This window comes from Phodopus roborovskii, unplaced genomic scaffold (genome assembly GCF_943737965.1).
Source record: "Phodopus roborovskii unplaced genomic scaffold, PHOROB, whole genome shotgun sequence".
In the NCBI taxonomy this organism is placed as follows: Eukaryota; Metazoa; Chordata; class Mammalia; order Rodentia; family Cricetidae; genus Phodopus; species Phodopus roborovskii.
The window spans coordinates 2,815,982-2,832,812 of NW_026126636.1; the positions used below are offsets into that span (position 1 = coordinate 2,815,982).

Below are 16,831 nucleotides of genomic sequence, written 5' to 3' on the forward strand. Positions count from 1 at the left end.
TGAGCAAAGCAACTCCCAGGTGAGTTCTTTACAAACCCCACCCTCTCAGAGAATCTCCAAGAAAAAAACCAAGGTGCCAAAACGCCCAGTTCCACATTCTTGGTGGCTATGGCCGTAGAAATTGAACAATTAAAACAAAGAATTACTGAAGCTGATGAGCGCAGCTGCCATCTGCCTAGGCACTACCCCTTTTCTTGTGATCCCTTTAGTGGGGCCTCTGCACCTCAAGGGATAGAGGAGGAGGTCACAGATTTAATAATCAAGGTAGACTCATTAAGAAAGGAAAGACAAGCTTTTCCTGTGATTGAGACAGCGGACCCTCAGGGTAACAGGGTTAGGGAGCACAGCACGCTAAATTTCAAGGATCTAAGACAACTTAAGGAGGCCATCACTGCCTATGGCCCCTGCTCCTTTCACTCAGGCGATTTGAGTCTTTTGCATCTTTAAGTTGCACCCCTAGTGACTGGATGCAGCTCTGTAGAGCCACGCTGAGTGGGGGTGATTATTTGCTCTGGAGAGGCGAATTTCAATATTCCAGAGAAACCGCCCAACGCAATGCCACTGCCGGATTTCCTGCTAGGAATTTAGATAAGCTCACGGGTGCTGGGCAATATGCTGCCCTTGCAGCTCAAATTCTTTTTGACCCAGTGGTCTATGCACAAATTGCTGTTCCTGCTACTCATTCTGGAGGAAGTCTCAATTGTTCTTAGCAGGTCTGCTGACCGGTTAGCTGCTGGATGTATGAAGTAACAGCTGTCATGGTCCATGTACCGGGGTGGTACCTATGCCAGAGACCTCCTCTACAGATGATGAACTTGTGCGGCATAGAGGAAAGGAGATTTCAGGATGATGGCTGTGATTGTTATTACCTTTGCCAGCCGCCTCTGCCACTGCAGCAATAGTTTCAAGGACAGCCGAATCCCAATCTGTAAATACAGCAAGCACAGTGGATCAACTATCAGGTGAATTGGCTGAAGCCTTAGCCACCCAAAACACACTCGATTATTGCCCCGGCCCTCGGTGTCAGTCGACAGGGACCCTGAGGGAGGGAGGGAGAATAAAAGGGGACAAGAAATGTGAGAGATGGAGACAAGACAGTGTGCTGATTGATAACGTCTCATTTATTAAATATATCCACAGGGTTTAAGTAGTGGAGAAAGGAGGGAATGGACCAAAGGGAGGATGTGAGGGAGGCAGAATGCCCTTCTGAGCAGGATGCAGGTGATCTGCTATAAGATAAATTGCTATATGATAAGCCTGCAGCTGGGACTCTTTCAGGGTCAGGGTTAAGCATCATATGCTTAATGGGAGAAGACTCATAGGGGAATGAAAATTACCAGTATGTTAGTATCTAAGAGAGTAGTAGGAAAGATGGCTGTTAAGATGCTAACTTTGTTCTGGGGTCCCCCACAGATTATCTAGTACAAATTGGCCTTTTAAAACTAAATCTACAAACTAGCCTCTTATAGGAACAAATGTATTTATTATGGAAGGCCCATGTGGCTTCTTGTTCTGCCTCTTTCACACTTATCTGTATTATACCTGCTGAAGTTAAGAATGCATCAGATGTAGTTACTTTTCTCCAGGAGTCGTGATCAGTTTTTAAATTCCACCCATGCTTTAGCCATGCAGATCATTAACATCAATGAAACCCGAGTGCCACCTGCCAGTGCGGAAGCAGATTAGAGCACGAGCAAGCTCTCCTCACTGGGGCTCCTAGCCCCTACCCTTGGTGCTGGCTGCCTGATCTGCCACAGCATTATGCAGGCCCAGGCCAACTTTAAAACAAGACAGATTCTCCTGTCTTTAGCTCAAGAGAACGCCTCTGCCCAAGGATGGCTGAACTTAGATGAACTAATCGCCAGAGACGGGTAAGGCAGAAGGGGGCAAATATCCAACCTGAGACAGGAAGGTTACAGGCCTGGGTGACCTCTCCAATGATGGGTAAGGAATTATGCTGATGTCCTCTGCCACCTAAGACGGGCGTTAGTTTATATTAAAAGAAAGGGGGGCCTGTGGGGCCCGGCATGGACCTTGAGCAAGCCTGAAGCTGTTGGCTGGAACATCTTGCCCCAGAGTTGTTATTGGTACCCTTCCTGTTTTGCTAACACACATCTGCTGGGGAGGAGCTAAGCCTGAAAACCCTGTTGTTTTTCCACTGTGCTGTGAGTCAGAATATAAACCCACCCCATCCCCTCAATATCGGATTTCAGCATTTGGCATTCCCACACTGCTGTTGAACGAATGGCCCACTGTCTTGTCTCTTATTTCAATTTTTAGGCCTTCGCCCAATTCATGGAGCAGATTATAGCCTAGGCGCTACAGAAGCCAGCTTCAAAGCACTGGGGACAAAGGCCCCATGTGCAGGTGCCACCAAAGCATGGTCATGTCTTTGCATCTTTGTCTTTTCTTTCTCACTCTGGACTGGGGACTGAGCTCAAGTCTCTGTGTGAACAAAACACACGGTCTGCCACTGAGCCCCACCCAGGCCACGCCTGTCACTGTTCCGGGTAACGTGGTTCCTCCTGGGAAAGCAGTGATCTTCCATCACGCTCTAAACCCCGTGACCCCCCTCCCTGCCTCTAGAGTCACTCACTCACTCACCACTGTCATCACCAGTAGTTTTGTTAACATACATATTTACGTGTATGGTGTTTTGCCTGCACGAACCTTTGATAGACATTTTAAGATCCAAATCACGACAGGCGGAGAACGCCATTTTTCAGCTGTGCAGTACTTGCTAATCGAAAGAGAAATAAGCACAAGCAGGAAAAGGCTTGGCCATTTCCTTTTTAAGATGTCACTTCCACTCCTCACACTCTTCTGCGTGGGTCAGCATGAAAACAGAGGCCATCTTCATGTCTTACGTTAGCGCACCAGGACCAGAAACACCAGCCTAGTTTCCTATCAGCCTGGAGAAGTCAGACTGCAGCTGCTGCTGACCAATCAACACAGGACAGGTGCACCAATCCTGAGGCTGTTGCTAGGCAACTAGCATACCCTATTATATGCCCTGCCCCACTGCTGCTGGGGTCCCTCGTGCTCCCGCTGTGTTGGGTGACAGAGGAGTTAATTATAAAGACTTTGCTTTTGCACTGCATCTGGTCTCTTGGTGGTTTGGGGGGGGGTTCAGGGTCTGGGCACAATACCTCTATCCCTCCTTCAGAGCCAGGACATCCCAGCTCCTCTATGAAGTGCCCTCGATCTTTCCTGTCCTGCAGGCTGTCTGCCCCTCTGCAGCCATGCTTTCTCTGCTTTGTTGTTTGCCCGCCTGTGTGCTGTGGGCTCAGCCTGTGGCCTGTTTCCTACAACCAAGTAGGAAGCTAGGCAACATACAGGGACTATCCCTTCTCTGGTCACGATGTGGTCCTGGGGACACGCCACTTGAATGTCTGGGATATAAGATGAAGCAGCAGCATAGGTAGAAAAAATGTTCTTATGGAGTGAAGGCATTCTCTGGGTTGTGACAATAGCTGTGTTCCGGCGGACAAGCCACTGCCAGCATGAGACTTGCTGTGCTGTCTTCAATTTGGGGACAGTGGGTGTAGAGTCCTTTGACAAAACACCAAAATTATCTGCTAGGTCACCTCCTAGGGAGATGTCACAGTTTTAACCCCTTTCTGGCAGGCATCACAGAGTATCTCCATTTCTTCCAGACCTTAGTTAGCCGCCCTTCTAGGAGCCTCACTGAGCCAGCCTCGGGGGCAATGTGACGAGAGGCTGTGGTCTCACTGACAATGGGGCACATCACTAAGAACAATGTGGAGAGGGTGTGAAGGGGCACTCTGGTAATCCCAGCACTCCGGAGGGTAAGGCCTTCCCCGGGCTGCACCGTGAGACCCTGTCTCAGAAGACAGGTGCTGGGATGTAGCTCAGTGGCAGCCAGCTTGCGTCACCTGGGCAGACCCCTGGGTTCAATACCTAACACTCTTTTAAAAAGAAAAATAAATAAATGGAAAACTAAAGCCAAAAAGAGACATGGAAATGCATTTGATGCCTGGGCTGCTTTATTTCTTTCTGAGTGCCTATGACACTCAGTGGCTTCCTTGTCACACTGGCTCTCCTACCCACCAGCTTTGGGGAAGTCCCCTCAGCTGAGGAGGCCTATGCCAGGGACTCCCCCAGACTCTGGCGGGCAGTGGTAGCAGGAAGCTGTACGTCGCCATAGCTGAAATCGTGGCCAACCAGCAGGTCTCCCTGAGTGAGGCCACCAAAGCCAGTGTCCTCCCGAGCTCCGCTGTGCTGTGTGCCTCCCCTCTCCAGGGTGGCCTGGAGAAGGCCTCGCATCCTCTTGTTCTCCTTGGCAGTGGACTCCAGAACCATTTCAAGCTCACCTTCCATTTCTCTGAGGAAAAAAAAGAGGAGGAGGGTTGGAAACAGTGCGCCTGAAAAGGAAGTCGGGGGCTGGGAGGGGGGGTGGCTCTGTTAGTCAAGGACCTGAGTTCAGAGCCTTGGGCTTGCTGGCCACTGGTCCAGCAAGCTGGAGAGCTGTGGGTCTAGTGAGACCCTGTCTCAGAACTGGGGAGAGTGACTGTGGATGGAAGACCCTGAAGTCAGCTTCTGGTCAACGTGTATGCAGGTGTGTGAACACAGACAGACAGATAGACACACAGGCAGACAGGCAGGCAGACAAACAGACAGGCAGGCAGGCATACAGGCAGACATACAGGCAGGCAGGCAGGCAGGCAGACAGGTAGGCACGCGCGCGCACACACACACACACACACACACACACACACACACACACACACACGTGAATAGCAGCTGGAGAGAGCTGGCTCAGTGATTACGAGCACTTGCTGTACAATCATGAGGACTGGCGTTTGGATCCCTGCCCCAAGTAAGAAAGCAGGCACCCAAAACACCCATGCAACTCTAGCTCCTAGGGTGGCAAAAGACAGAGGCTCACGGGGCTGGCTGCCTTCCAGCCTAGCTGAGAAAATGTAAGCCTCAGGATCCCAGAGAGACCCTGCCTCAAAGGAGCAGGTGTGGAGTACGAGAGGTGCCCTTCTGGCTGCCACCTGCTCGTTTGTGCGGGCTCAGCCACCCACCTTTTCTGCTGCAGCGCCTCGTCCAGGACCTCTTGCTTTTCCTGCAGCATCCGCTGCAGGTGCCTCATCTCCTTCTGGTACTGAGCTGCTTTGCCAGCAAAGTCCTCCTGCTGCTCCATCAGGCGGTGATGGATGTCCCCCAGCTTCAGGGCCGCCTGTTTCTTGTACCCCTGCAGGGAAGGAACTCAGTGAACAAGTGGCATTTTGGAAGTCAGAGCCCACTGGCCGAGTGTGCCTCAGACAATGCTGACCTGGAAGGCAAGTGTGGATTTTAAAAGGACTGGGGGAGCAGGAACAGCTGGAGCTTGCGTAGAGTGCTTGCCTGGCATTCACACAGAGCCCTAGATTTGATCCCCAGCAATTCATAAAACTGGGTAATTCCAGCACCCAGGAGGAAGAGGCAAAAATGAGTTTGAGGTCACCCGAGTGACATAGTGAGACTCTGACTCGAGAAAACAAAACAAACAAAAACAAAAACAAAAAAAAAAAAAAAGATACAAAAGAATTTCAGGTATAAGAAAACCCGAGAGATAGCTCAGTGATTAAGAGCATATATTACACAGGAACCAAGTTCCGTTCCCAGCACCTATGTGGGCAGCTCACAACCACCTGTTAACTCCAGCCTCAAGGGTTCTGATGCCCTCTTCTGACTTCCAAGGGCACTGCACACACACACACACACACACACACACACACACACACACACTCACACACACAACTGAAAATAAAAATCGGAAAAGGAAAACCAAATGTGTGATCTATATCATATCTAATTTTTGTGGGTTTAATATGCTAAACATGGAAAACTAAACATAAAATATCTGCACCACAGAACCAATTGGATGTTTTTTGTTGTTGTTTTGTTTTTTTTTTTTTCCAAATGAATCTATTTCTGCAACTTTCATTTGTTTGTTGTGTTTTTGAGGCAGGGCCTTGGGGAGGTAGCCCATATGTAGCTGGAGGTGACCATGAGCTCAGGATCCTCCCATCTCCCCCTCCTGTGTTGGGATTACAGGTGTGCACCAGCAAAGCCAGCTTCATACGATGCTGAAGATTGAACTCAGGGCCTCTCGCATATTAGGCGAGCTCTATCCAGGGAGCCACATGCCCAGTGCACTTTGCATCGGCAGCCCTTTCATCAACTGGCAGCTTAAGAAAGAATGCCCACAGCTGTCAGCGCTGTTTTCCTTTAGCATAGATGTCTCAAGTAAGAACTCAGCAAGGGTTGGGATGGAGCTCAGCGGCACAGGGCTTGCCTGGTGTGCAAAGGTTCTGGGTTCAGTCCCTAGTAATAACAGCAAAAAGATAAAAGACTGCCTCGTCACCTCCCATCCCACGTGACTCAGGTCCTCCAGCATCCCCTAGGCCTTTCACATAATATTTAAGGTTCTAACCATCGAGCAATCTCTCCAGTCCCTCCAGCCAACTCTTAAGGCAGAGTGAATATGAAAACTGATCACCAGGGTTCATTAGGATATCAATTAAGGGAGTTAGGTATCTAAATCTCTGACGTCAGTTTTAGAAGCGCTCAGAGGGCTGTCGAGGTGACGAAGTGGGTAAGACGCTCACCGCCTGATGATACCTGAAGCCCTGGATTTGATCCCAGGAAACCTGGATAAAGCTGGAAGGAGAGAAGGTTGTCTTATGACACCCATGCATACTGCATGCAACCAATGCACACATGCACCATGCACAGACACCACATACAATAAAGTTTTAAAAATGAATCTTGGGGCTGGAGAGGTGGCTCAGCAGTTAAGACCACTGGCTATCCTTTCAGAGGACCTGAGTTCAAATCCTAACACCTACATGTGGTTAATAAACATCCCTAAGTACAGTTTCAGAGGATCAGATACCCACACGATGGCTAAACATATACACAGACACGATTCTATATACATAAAATAAAAATGAGTAAATATTTAAAAAAAAATAGCCAGGAGGTGGTGGTGCATGCCTTTAATCTCAACATTTGGAAGGCAGAGGCAGGTAGATCCCTGAGTTCAAGACCAGCTTGGCCAAAGACTGAGTTCCAGGACAGCCAGGCCAACAAGAGAAACCATGACTTGAAAAACAAAACTAAACAAAATAAAAATAGTAAGAAGTCTATCTAGGAGGCCAGAGAGATGGCCAGTACTTAGGACCCAGGTTTGGCTCACAACCATCTCTAACTCCAGAGTTCGGGGGATCTGCTGTCTCCCGACCTCTGCAGGCACCAGGAATGCTCGTGGTGTACACTCACACACTCAGGTAAACACTCATACACAGAAAATAAAAATAACAGGTGGGACTAGGTGGTGGCAGCACATGCATTTAATACAATCTAGGAGTTCAAGGCCAGCCTGGTCTACAGAGCGAGTTCCAGGACAGCCAAGGCTACACAGAGAAACCCTGTCTCAAAATACAAAACAAAACAAAATGAATTGTGTACAGCTTCTACATATCCAGATTTTTCTTTTATTTTTTTTTTTTAAAGAAAAACCTTTTTTTTAAATATTTTTTTTTACTTTGTAGTGAAATCACTTAACCATAGACTTCCCTGTAATTTCTTTTAAACAATTGCACGGTGTTTCATTGTGCAGCAAACCATAGCTCATTTGAGGAGGGACAAGGTGCTGTCTGCCAGCAAAGCCTGGCACACCCTTCTGTATGAGAGACACAGGCCCCCTTTGAAGCTTCCTCTCCCATGGGGAGACCACGCACTGACACGCACTGACGGCCGCTTACCTTCACCCTCTCCTCCAGCTTTCCCAGGCGGATGTTGCCTTTCAGGATTTTGTTGAGGACTCCATGCTTCTCAGTTTCTAGACACTGAGCCTGGGGAGAGGGCAGAAATAGAAGCATTACTTTAGCTTATACACACACTCCTATGAATAGCTCTGGGATTTAGCCTGAGTGTTCAACAATTGCCTAGCATTTGTGAGGCCCTGGGTCCAATCCCTAGTCTCTCTCTCTCTCTCTCTCTCTCTCCCCTTTTGGCTCCCTTACTTCCTGGGAGAGGGCTGTGGGCAGAGCTCGGACAAGGGCTAAGGACCAACAAGGACAGGGTACACACTGTGCACCTCTCCTGGGTACGAAAGGGAGATCTGGGGTCCCTCAGACCAGGCCTGTGCTAGTGGACACAGCGTTCCTGAGTGGTTTGGTCTGAATGAGTTATGTCCCCCACAGGCTCAGGTATTTGTCCCCAGTTGGTGGTGCTGTTCAGGACACATGGGACCTTTAGGAGGTGGAGCCCTGCTGGAGGAAGTACGTCACTGGGGGTTGGGCTCTGAGCGTTGACAGCCTCAGCCCACTTCCAGTTCATTCTCTGCTTCCTGTGTGAGATATGACCTCCAGGCTTCCTGCTCTGGCTGCCTGTGGCCATGCCTGCCATTATGAACTCTTCTTCCTGAACCACAAGCCAGAATAAACTCTTCCTTCCTTAAGTAGCTCTTGCTCATGGCTCCTTCAGTAGTATTCAACGAATAAGTGTCGTGACCGAAGCAAGCTTGTCGCTTGCCTAATTTGATCACAACGACATATAAGGGAATAACGGAAACACACAATGCTCTTCTCAAATCAACATGGCAGACAGGATATCTAAGAGAGACATCACCTACAGACAAGCAGTGTGCACCGACACCAAGATGGCAGACAAGCTCCCACACACCAGTAAGGGTTCCAGCTGCTAAAATTAAAGAGAAAGATATGGGATGCCTTCCTCCTAAGGCAGTCTAGTGGTGGCAGTTGGCTTTCTAGAAAGGGAAAATCCCACAGAGAAAGTTAAACACAGGAAGAAGTATCCAATTAGCAGTTACCATCTCCATTCCCCAGACCACTATGTCTCCCTCAGAAAGTTATAAAGGGAAGTAGCTGAAACCAAACAGGGAACTATCCAGTTCCATGTGACCCCTGGCCACCAGCAGACACTGCTCAGAGCAGAGACCCTGGAGAGCAGGAGGGATGTGACTAGCAGGGAAGTCAATGTCACCCTGGTCTGGGTTATACAGGGCCCCAAGTGCCCTGCCTGTCCTCCCCCCATGGGACCTCAGAGGTCTGCTGACTAGCAGAGCCAGGCCCATGACAGTACCTCAGTCCACATCCACTTCTGACTCAGTAGTCTGGCTTTCAGGCCATTAAACAATCAAGGTGGCTAAATTTACAACTTCTAAAAATTTATACAGAGCGTGTGTCTTCTACTGTATTTCCACGCCCAGTCCACAAGGCTAAGGTTTGGGCCTGAAGGGGCCACTTTAAGTTGGACAGTATCTCCACTGCACCACAAAAGACTGTGCCACTCTATGGCCCACGTGGGAGGCGAGGTCACATCCCATGTGTCCTGCCCCGCAGATAAGACGGCTCTACCGTTACTGTGACACTGTGTGGCAGGCAGGTGCTCAGGAAGGCCCTGCAGGTGAGCAGTTCCGCTTGGCACCTTCCAACGAGCAAGCATTTGCTTGGCCTCTCCTCAGCCCAGGGGCACGTGCAGGGAAGTGGGCACTAGGTGCTGTGACAGGAAAACACCAGCAAGTTAAGCCTGGGGCCAGGACAGCGACTTCAGGAGAAGCCCTAGTCAGAAGATCTGAATGGCTTCAAGGTTCCTGCCACGCTGGGTCAAAGTCAGGGAGGGTTTAGAAACTGCCATTAACGGGGCCTGAGAGACAGCACAGTGGGTACCCAGTGGAAGAGAGAAGGTTGTCTTCTGACTGTCACTCATGTGCAGTGACACACTCATTCCTGCACAGTAATAATAAGTTATAGATCTAAAGCTGCCAGTAATGTACGAGACTTACTAGAGCCAGCTACTGTCACACTGTGAGAAATGCCTTGTAGCACTAAGGACAGATAATATCAAGACACATCCAATTAGCTTTTTTGTTCATCCCCCTCAAGCTCCCCGCTATTTCGGCTTCTTCCTCTATAAGCAAGGGCTAAAACCTCCGCCCACTGCCCTGGGGCAGAGCTTTTTAACACTTCCCGACAGCCCCCACCCACATCTCTGGCTCTCATGATGCCTCCCCCTCGGTCTCTCATCAAGACACTCATTAACCGCTGCCTTCCAATTTGACACGCTAGCCACTGTGATCTTGAAAAGCCGTGCAAGCTTATATGCAGGGAAAGTTTTATGTGTCCAAACCACACGGAACAGAAAATTCAAGTAAGTAAGAAGGCTTATAAAATGTCACCTGGAAGTCCACCCCCTTGGAGGCAACTCACTGTTAGAGCTTGGGGGAATCTATCAGACCTTTCTGAATGCAATGGCTTGACACAGGGAGCAGCTGTCTTCTTCGACCACACAATCTGCTGGAGCCATCTTTTTGAATCAGTGTGGGAATGTCTAGAACCGTGCCAGGTTCTTGCTGGCTGTGCGCTGCTCCAGCATCTAGGACACCAATAATTGACTTAATTCCCCCCGCTGCTACTGCATCTGTAGGTGATCTCTGCCTAACTACAGGAGTCTGCTTCTCTCTCCCTCCCTCAGTGCTGGGAATCAAACCCAGGGCCTTGCACACATGGGCCATGCATTTGGCGACGGCGCTGCATCCCCAGCCCTGTGTCTGGGATTCTCAGGATCTTCCGCAGTGAATGAAGGGATGCAGGGACACACCCACCGCTGCGTGACGGACACAGGCATCACCATACCTGGCCCCACACTTCACCTTCTAAAATAGCATTTGCTCTTATTTAGAAGTTCTGGTTGATTTTCCTTAAAACATGTTTTGGTTGAACTATAATCTCCATGCTTGGGAGGCTGTTGGAGGAGATTCGTGGGTTTGAGGCCAGCCTAGGCTATGCAGCAAAACCAATACTGTGTCTCAAAAAAAAAAAAAAAAAAAAAAAAAGACAAGAAAAAAAAGTTTTACCCATAGTTAAGTGATAAAATCTTAGAGAATTTTGGAAATATGGTTGAAATACCGAAATAAGAGGATTTGCTAAGAAAAAAAAAGGCCTTAAAAGTCACATTTGCACACAAAGCTTACATTCACAGAACATAACTTTGAAGAAACTCACCAAATACTTAAGACTGTCTCGTTCCTTGGTGACATTCTCTGCCAAGCCCACCAGGTTTGCCAGGTACTGGTGGGCAGATATCTCCTTCCCCATGGCTTTCTCCACTTGCTTCCTGAGGACATCAATCTTCTTTTGGTATTGCCTGCAGGGGTCCCCAGTGGTGGAAATGAGATCGAGTGAAACTGTGTGGAGCACGGCGGAGTGCACACAAATATATATTTAAAAACCAGCATGTGTGTGTATCTGTGTATGTGCGTGCATGTATATAGTTTTCGTTTTTGTGTACCTATGTATGTGCGTGCATGTATATAGTTTTCGTTTTTGTGTACCTATGTATGTGTGTGCATGTATATAGTTTTCGTTTTTGTGTACCTATGTATGTGCGTGCATGTATATAGTTTTGTTTTTGTGTATCTATGTATGTGCATGCATGTATATAGTTTTCGTTTTTGTGTACCTATGTATGTGCGTGCATGTATATAGTTTTGTTTTTGTGTACCTATGTATGTGCGTGCATGTATATAGTTTTCGTTTTTGTGTATCTATGTATGTGCATACATGTATATAGTTTTCGTTTTTGTGTACCTATGTATGTGCATGCATGTATATAGTTTTCGTTTTTGTGTACCTATGTATGTGCGTGCATGTATATAGTTTTCGTTTTTCTGAGACAATCTCCCTACGTAGCCCTGGCTGTCCTGGAACTGTGTAGCATGTAGACCAGGTCGGCCTCAAACTCACAGTGGTCTGCCTGCTGGAGTTAAAGGCATGTGCTACCAATTAATGCTTCAACACTGCACTCAGGGCTGGGGCGTGGATTGGTGATAGCGGGCTTGTGAGTATGCACAAGGGCCCTGGGTCCCAACCCCCAGCCCCGCAGAATTAATTAATTAAATGCTACTGTGCAGCAAGATACATCTTCTTTTACGTTTTGGGAAGTGAATCTAGTTTGAAGCCAGATGGAAGGACTGAGCCCTGACTCAGTTAACAGGACTCAAGAGCCACTGCTTCAGGCACACTGCCATCCCCACACGTGGGAGGCTCATCCAGGGAGACGGCTGGAGTTCCTGGCCAGCCTGCCCTGCAACGTGGGCCCTGTCACTACCAAACAAACAAACAGCACTCACAAAACGCCTGGCAATGAGCCAACTAATTGAATATTATTCTCCTAACTTTTTGACTCATGGTTAAGAGATAGTGTTGAAAATGGGATCCCGCGTGAAGGTGGGAGAGGGATATACTAGTGTGATTGTGTGCAGGTGTGTGTGTGTGTGAGAGAGAGAGTGTGAGTGTGTGTGTGACAGTGTGTGTGAGTGTGTGAGTGTGTGACAGTGTGTGTGTGTGAGAGTGTGTGTGGGTGGGTATGGGAGTGTGTGTGAGTGTGTGTTCAGGTGTGTGTGGTGTGGGTGGGGGTGGGTAGGGGTGTAGGTGTGGTGTGTGTGGGTATGGGAGTGTGTGTGTGTGGTGTGTGTACGTGTGTGTGTGTGGTGCATGTGTTCAGGTGTGTGTGGTGTGGGTGGGTGGGGATATAGGTGTGGAGTGTGTGGGTAACGTGGGTGAGTAGGTGGGTGGGTGTGTAGGTGTGGTGTGTGTGCAGGTGTGAATATGTGGTGCATGTATGTGTGGGTGTGTGTGGTGTGGGTGGGTGGGGGGTGTAGGTGTGGTGTGTGTGGTGGGTGTTTTAGGGTGTGTGTGATGTATGTAGGTGACAGGGATGTAGTTGTGTTGTGTGTTTGGGTGTGGTGTATTTGTGTAACTGGGGAAGGGAAGAGTTGGGGAGGAGATGAACAAGATCCAATGTATATATACTTGCATGATACAAAGAATGAAAGATATTTTAAAAACAATAAGTAAATGTATAAGTATTAAAAACAAAAAAGAATAAAGAATAAAGGAGGAAAAGTAGGAAAAACAGGCTTAGAGGAGGTGTTAGGAGACGGTCTAGAGCCCAGGGTAGCCCTGTGTTATCAAAATCTTTCGTTAAGCTTATATTCGGATGCCCACCCCTTTGGTTTTTATTTTCCATTTTATTGTCCTTATCAGAGAAGGAAAAGATAAAGGGAATCAAATGAAGATAAAATGAAATGTACATGCACACACATGCATGCGCGCGCGCGCGCACACACACACACACACACACACACACACACACACACACCTGTTTGCCTTGCGCATGTGCTCCAGTTCGGCCTGCAGAGCTTTGTCCCTGCTGGCCCAGCTGCTCCTCTCCACAAGCAGGCTCTTCTTCTGCACCTGCAGGGCCGTCAGCTTTCCCAGCAGCTCCTCCATCTCAGCACGGTCTTTCTCTTCTTCCTTTTGCAACTGGCTGAAGGACAAGAAACAGCAGACACATATGTCCAGTGACACATGCACAGTGCACCTGGGTACAGTGCACATGTGTACAGTGTATGTGTGTACAATGCACCATGGCTACATGATGGAGGAAGTCTTTCTGCATATGTGTTTCTCTTATTGGCTGGTGAATAAAACACTGTTGGCCAATAGGGCAGGAAGATAGGTGGGACTAGGAGACAAGGAGAATTCTGGGAAAGGTAGGCAGAGAGTGCCCCTCAGAGGAGTCACCATGTGAGCCGCCAGAGGAGTTAGAGATCTGGACCTGTCTCCGGTAAGGTAAGACCATGTGGAAATACTTAGATTAATAGAAATTGGTTAATAATTAAGACAGAGCCAGGCAATAAGAAGCCCTAGCCATCGGCCAACAATTATATAACTAATACAGCATCTGTGTGTTTATTTGGGGATCGAGGGCCGTGGGACCAGCCAGGACAAAGAACCTCACGTTACGGGTAGAATGCACCCTGGGTCCACTGCCCCATGGGCACAATGCAACTGTGTAACAGTGAACTGTGGGTGCTGTGCACACATAGTCATATAAAACAAAGTGGGAAGAAAAGGAAGCAGACGCTGCCTGCCCTAGAGGACACCCCAAAACCAAAACCAACACTGAGCAACCTGTGTGTACGCCACTCCTCACGCAGAGGCTCCAGCTCACCTTTTCAGTTCATTGACAATTGACGTATGAACGTCCATGGCGATCTTGCTGTCCAGCTGTGCTTTGAGTTCTCGGCATTTGGCCTGCAAGCTCCCCAGCTGCTCCTTGCTCTCCATCAGCTGCTGTTCCTGGTCCTGGGTCTTTGCCTCCAGGAGCACGAGCTGTTTAGTCAGCTTAGAAACTGGAAGGGAACAAGCTCAGGATGTAGCACAGAAGACTGGCTGAAACATGAGCGTTAGCCAGGCGCAGTGGTACACTCGGGGTTCTGAGGCAGGAGGATCATGATGAGCACTGGCTAGACTAGGCCACATAGTGAGATCCCATCTCAAAAATGTATCTTTTAAAAAGAAGGAAAGTAAGCAGGTCGTAGCGCACGCCTTTAATCCCAGCACTCAGGAGGCAGAGGCAGGTGGATCTCTGAGTTCCAGGCCAGCCTGGTCTACACAGAGAAACCCTGTCTCAAAAAACAAAAACAAGAAAGGGAGGTAGGGATGTAGCTCAACGGCATGCTGTTGCCTAGCTTGCTTCAGGTCCTGGGCTGGTAGCTAAAAAACGATCAGTTAGTTTACAGAAATGACCTTTGAAGGCGGGGGATGTGGCTTAGCTGGTAAAGTTCCTGTTCCACATGCATCAAGTCATGGGTTCAATCCCCAGCACTGCACTCAAGAAAAACTAAAGCAGACTTGGTGGAACTCCTTGCCTGTTATCCCAGCAACTGGGAGGTGGAGGGAAGAAGGTCAGACGCTCAGGGCCATGTTGTGAGTAGAGTGACTTTGAAGTCAGCCTGGAACGGAGGCTCAGTAGCCTCAGCTGCAACAGAGGCTGGCAATGTGGAGGGAGTTGGCTTTTTCTGTTGTTGTTCCCTTTTGCTTTTATTTAAGATTTATTTTTGTTTGATGTGCAGTGGTGTCTCGCCTGCATGTGTGCCTGTATGAGGGTGTCAGATTCCCCAGAACAGGAGTTACAGACAGTTGTGAGCTGCCATGTGGGTGCTGGGAATTGAACCCGGGTCCTCTCTTAACCGCTGAGCCATCTCTCCAACCCTCACAGGGAGTTGTTACATGAGCAGGGACAGAGGAAATAGTGAGGCTCACAGAGAACAGGCAACACGGTCTGTTTCAGATTCCTGTCCTGTGACCCCTGTCTTCAATGAGCACAGGAGGGGGTACCACTATTGGGAGGCTCCTATTTGGTTTTAATCAAAGCAAGGGAAAAGATCTCAACCTGGCTCATTTTGAAGAGCACTGTCTTCTGCTATGGTGGCTCTAGGAACAGAGAGAGACACATGGGAGATGGGCTACTCATGGTAAGTCCTGGAGAACCAGAGACTTGAGCTATGATGTCCTCAGCCCAAAAGAAAGGTCCAATGGTTTGGCCAGATGTGGTGGTACGCACCCGTTCCTCAAACTGGGAGGGAGAGGTGGGAAGACTGTGGTTTCAAAGGCACCAACCTGGACTACACAGCAGACCCTGTCTCAAAACCTAAGGGTTAGGGAATGTGTGGTGATCTGAATACAGATGGTCCCACGGGCTCACAGAATTAAACGCTTAGTTACCAGAGAGTGGTACTATTAGAAAGGATTAGAAGGATTAGGTGTGGCCTTTTGGAGGTGGTGTGTCACTGGGAGTGGGCTTTCAGGTTTCAAAAGCCCATGCTGGGCCCAGTCTTTCTCTCCCCCATCTGTCTCTGTCTCTCTCTGTCTCTCTCTCTCTCTCTGTCCCTGTGAACGCCCTCTGCTACTTCTCTAGTACCATGTGTGTTCTACCAAGCTCCCCACCATGATGCTAATGGACTAACGTCTGAAACTGAAATGTTTTCTTTTAGAAGAGCTGCTCTGCTCATGGTGTCTCTTCACAGCAACAGAGAACTGACTAAGACAGGCTGTAACTCAATGCCCAAGTGCTTCTTTGCATACAGGGGGTGGGAAAGGGTGCCGGGGGAGGGGGGCACAGTAAAGTTCTACTTTTTTGTCAGTCAATAGATAACGGAGAAAACAGTCTTGCGCTGTTTCAGATGCTTCATTTTGTAACATTTCCAATTTCCCGGACTACCCTACCCTCCAGCCACTTCAGCTGGCCTTACAAGGGGTAAGAGAACACGAGCTGACTGCAGCCAATTGTGAGATTGCAACGAACGAACCAACTTACAATTCTGGAAAGTACGACCCCGGCGCACACCCCCATCCCGTCCTCTAGGACGGCACCATCACTCACCTTCTTGGACATGCTCCTGGTGGGTGTCCCTGGCTTTTGTTTGCTGAATCTCCAACTGCTCGATCAATAGCTTGTTTTCATCTAGAACCAACTGTGCTTGAGCCTGAAGCTGCTTCCTATGATTGAGTCAAGAGATTAAACACCGTGCTGAGGCTCTGAGGGACCACAGAAATGTACTAGAGAGAGGGCCAACGTGTGGGCACGCTTTCATATTGGCCATGGTAGCTACATAGCAAAGGCTGCCTTGTGCAGCGAATGGGGTGAAGGGCAGCAATAATGCCTGAATGATGGATGTGCCAGCAACTGCAGGAGGTGACGATTTGCGGACATGTGAAGGCAGAGGGCAGAGGACTGCCATGTGCATGGCACTCAGAGGGGTCAGGCTCCAAATGGCCAGTTGTGTTTCCTACCATGAGCAGCTGCTCATGGTAGCCACACTTAGAAGCCCAGGCATCTCTGGGGATGAAGCATGAGGACTGCTTGAGCCCAGGACTTGAGGGCAGGCCTGGACCACATTGTGGGGCTTTAATGTCCCAAGAAGTAAAAATAAAGGGCTAGAGGG

At 48.9% G+C, this 16,831-nt stretch overlaps 1 protein-coding gene across 1 annotated transcript in view; it reads right to left on the reverse strand.

Annotated features, from left to right (window-relative positions):
• Positions 1-4,012: 4,012 nt before the first annotated feature.
• Cep89 (centrosomal protein 89) overlaps positions 4,013-16,831 on the reverse strand; it is a 38,632-nt gene continuing 25,813 nt past the window's right edge. Inside the window, exons 13-19 of the mRNA XM_051207323.1 lie at positions 16,270-16,381; positions 14,056-14,236; positions 13,201-13,368; positions 11,043-11,184; positions 7,779-7,868; positions 5,052-5,221; positions 4,013-4,345 (exon numbers count right to left, since the gene is read on the reverse strand). Coding sequence (XP_051063280.1) covers positions 4,105-4,345; positions 5,052-5,221; positions 7,779-7,868; positions 11,043-11,184; positions 13,201-13,368; positions 14,056-14,236; positions 16,270-16,381 — 1,104 coding nt within the window. The 3' untranslated portion in view covers positions 4,013-4,104. The remainder of the gene's footprint in view (positions 4,346-5,051; positions 5,222-7,778; positions 7,869-11,042; positions 11,185-13,200; positions 13,369-14,055; positions 14,237-16,269; positions 16,382-16,831) is intronic.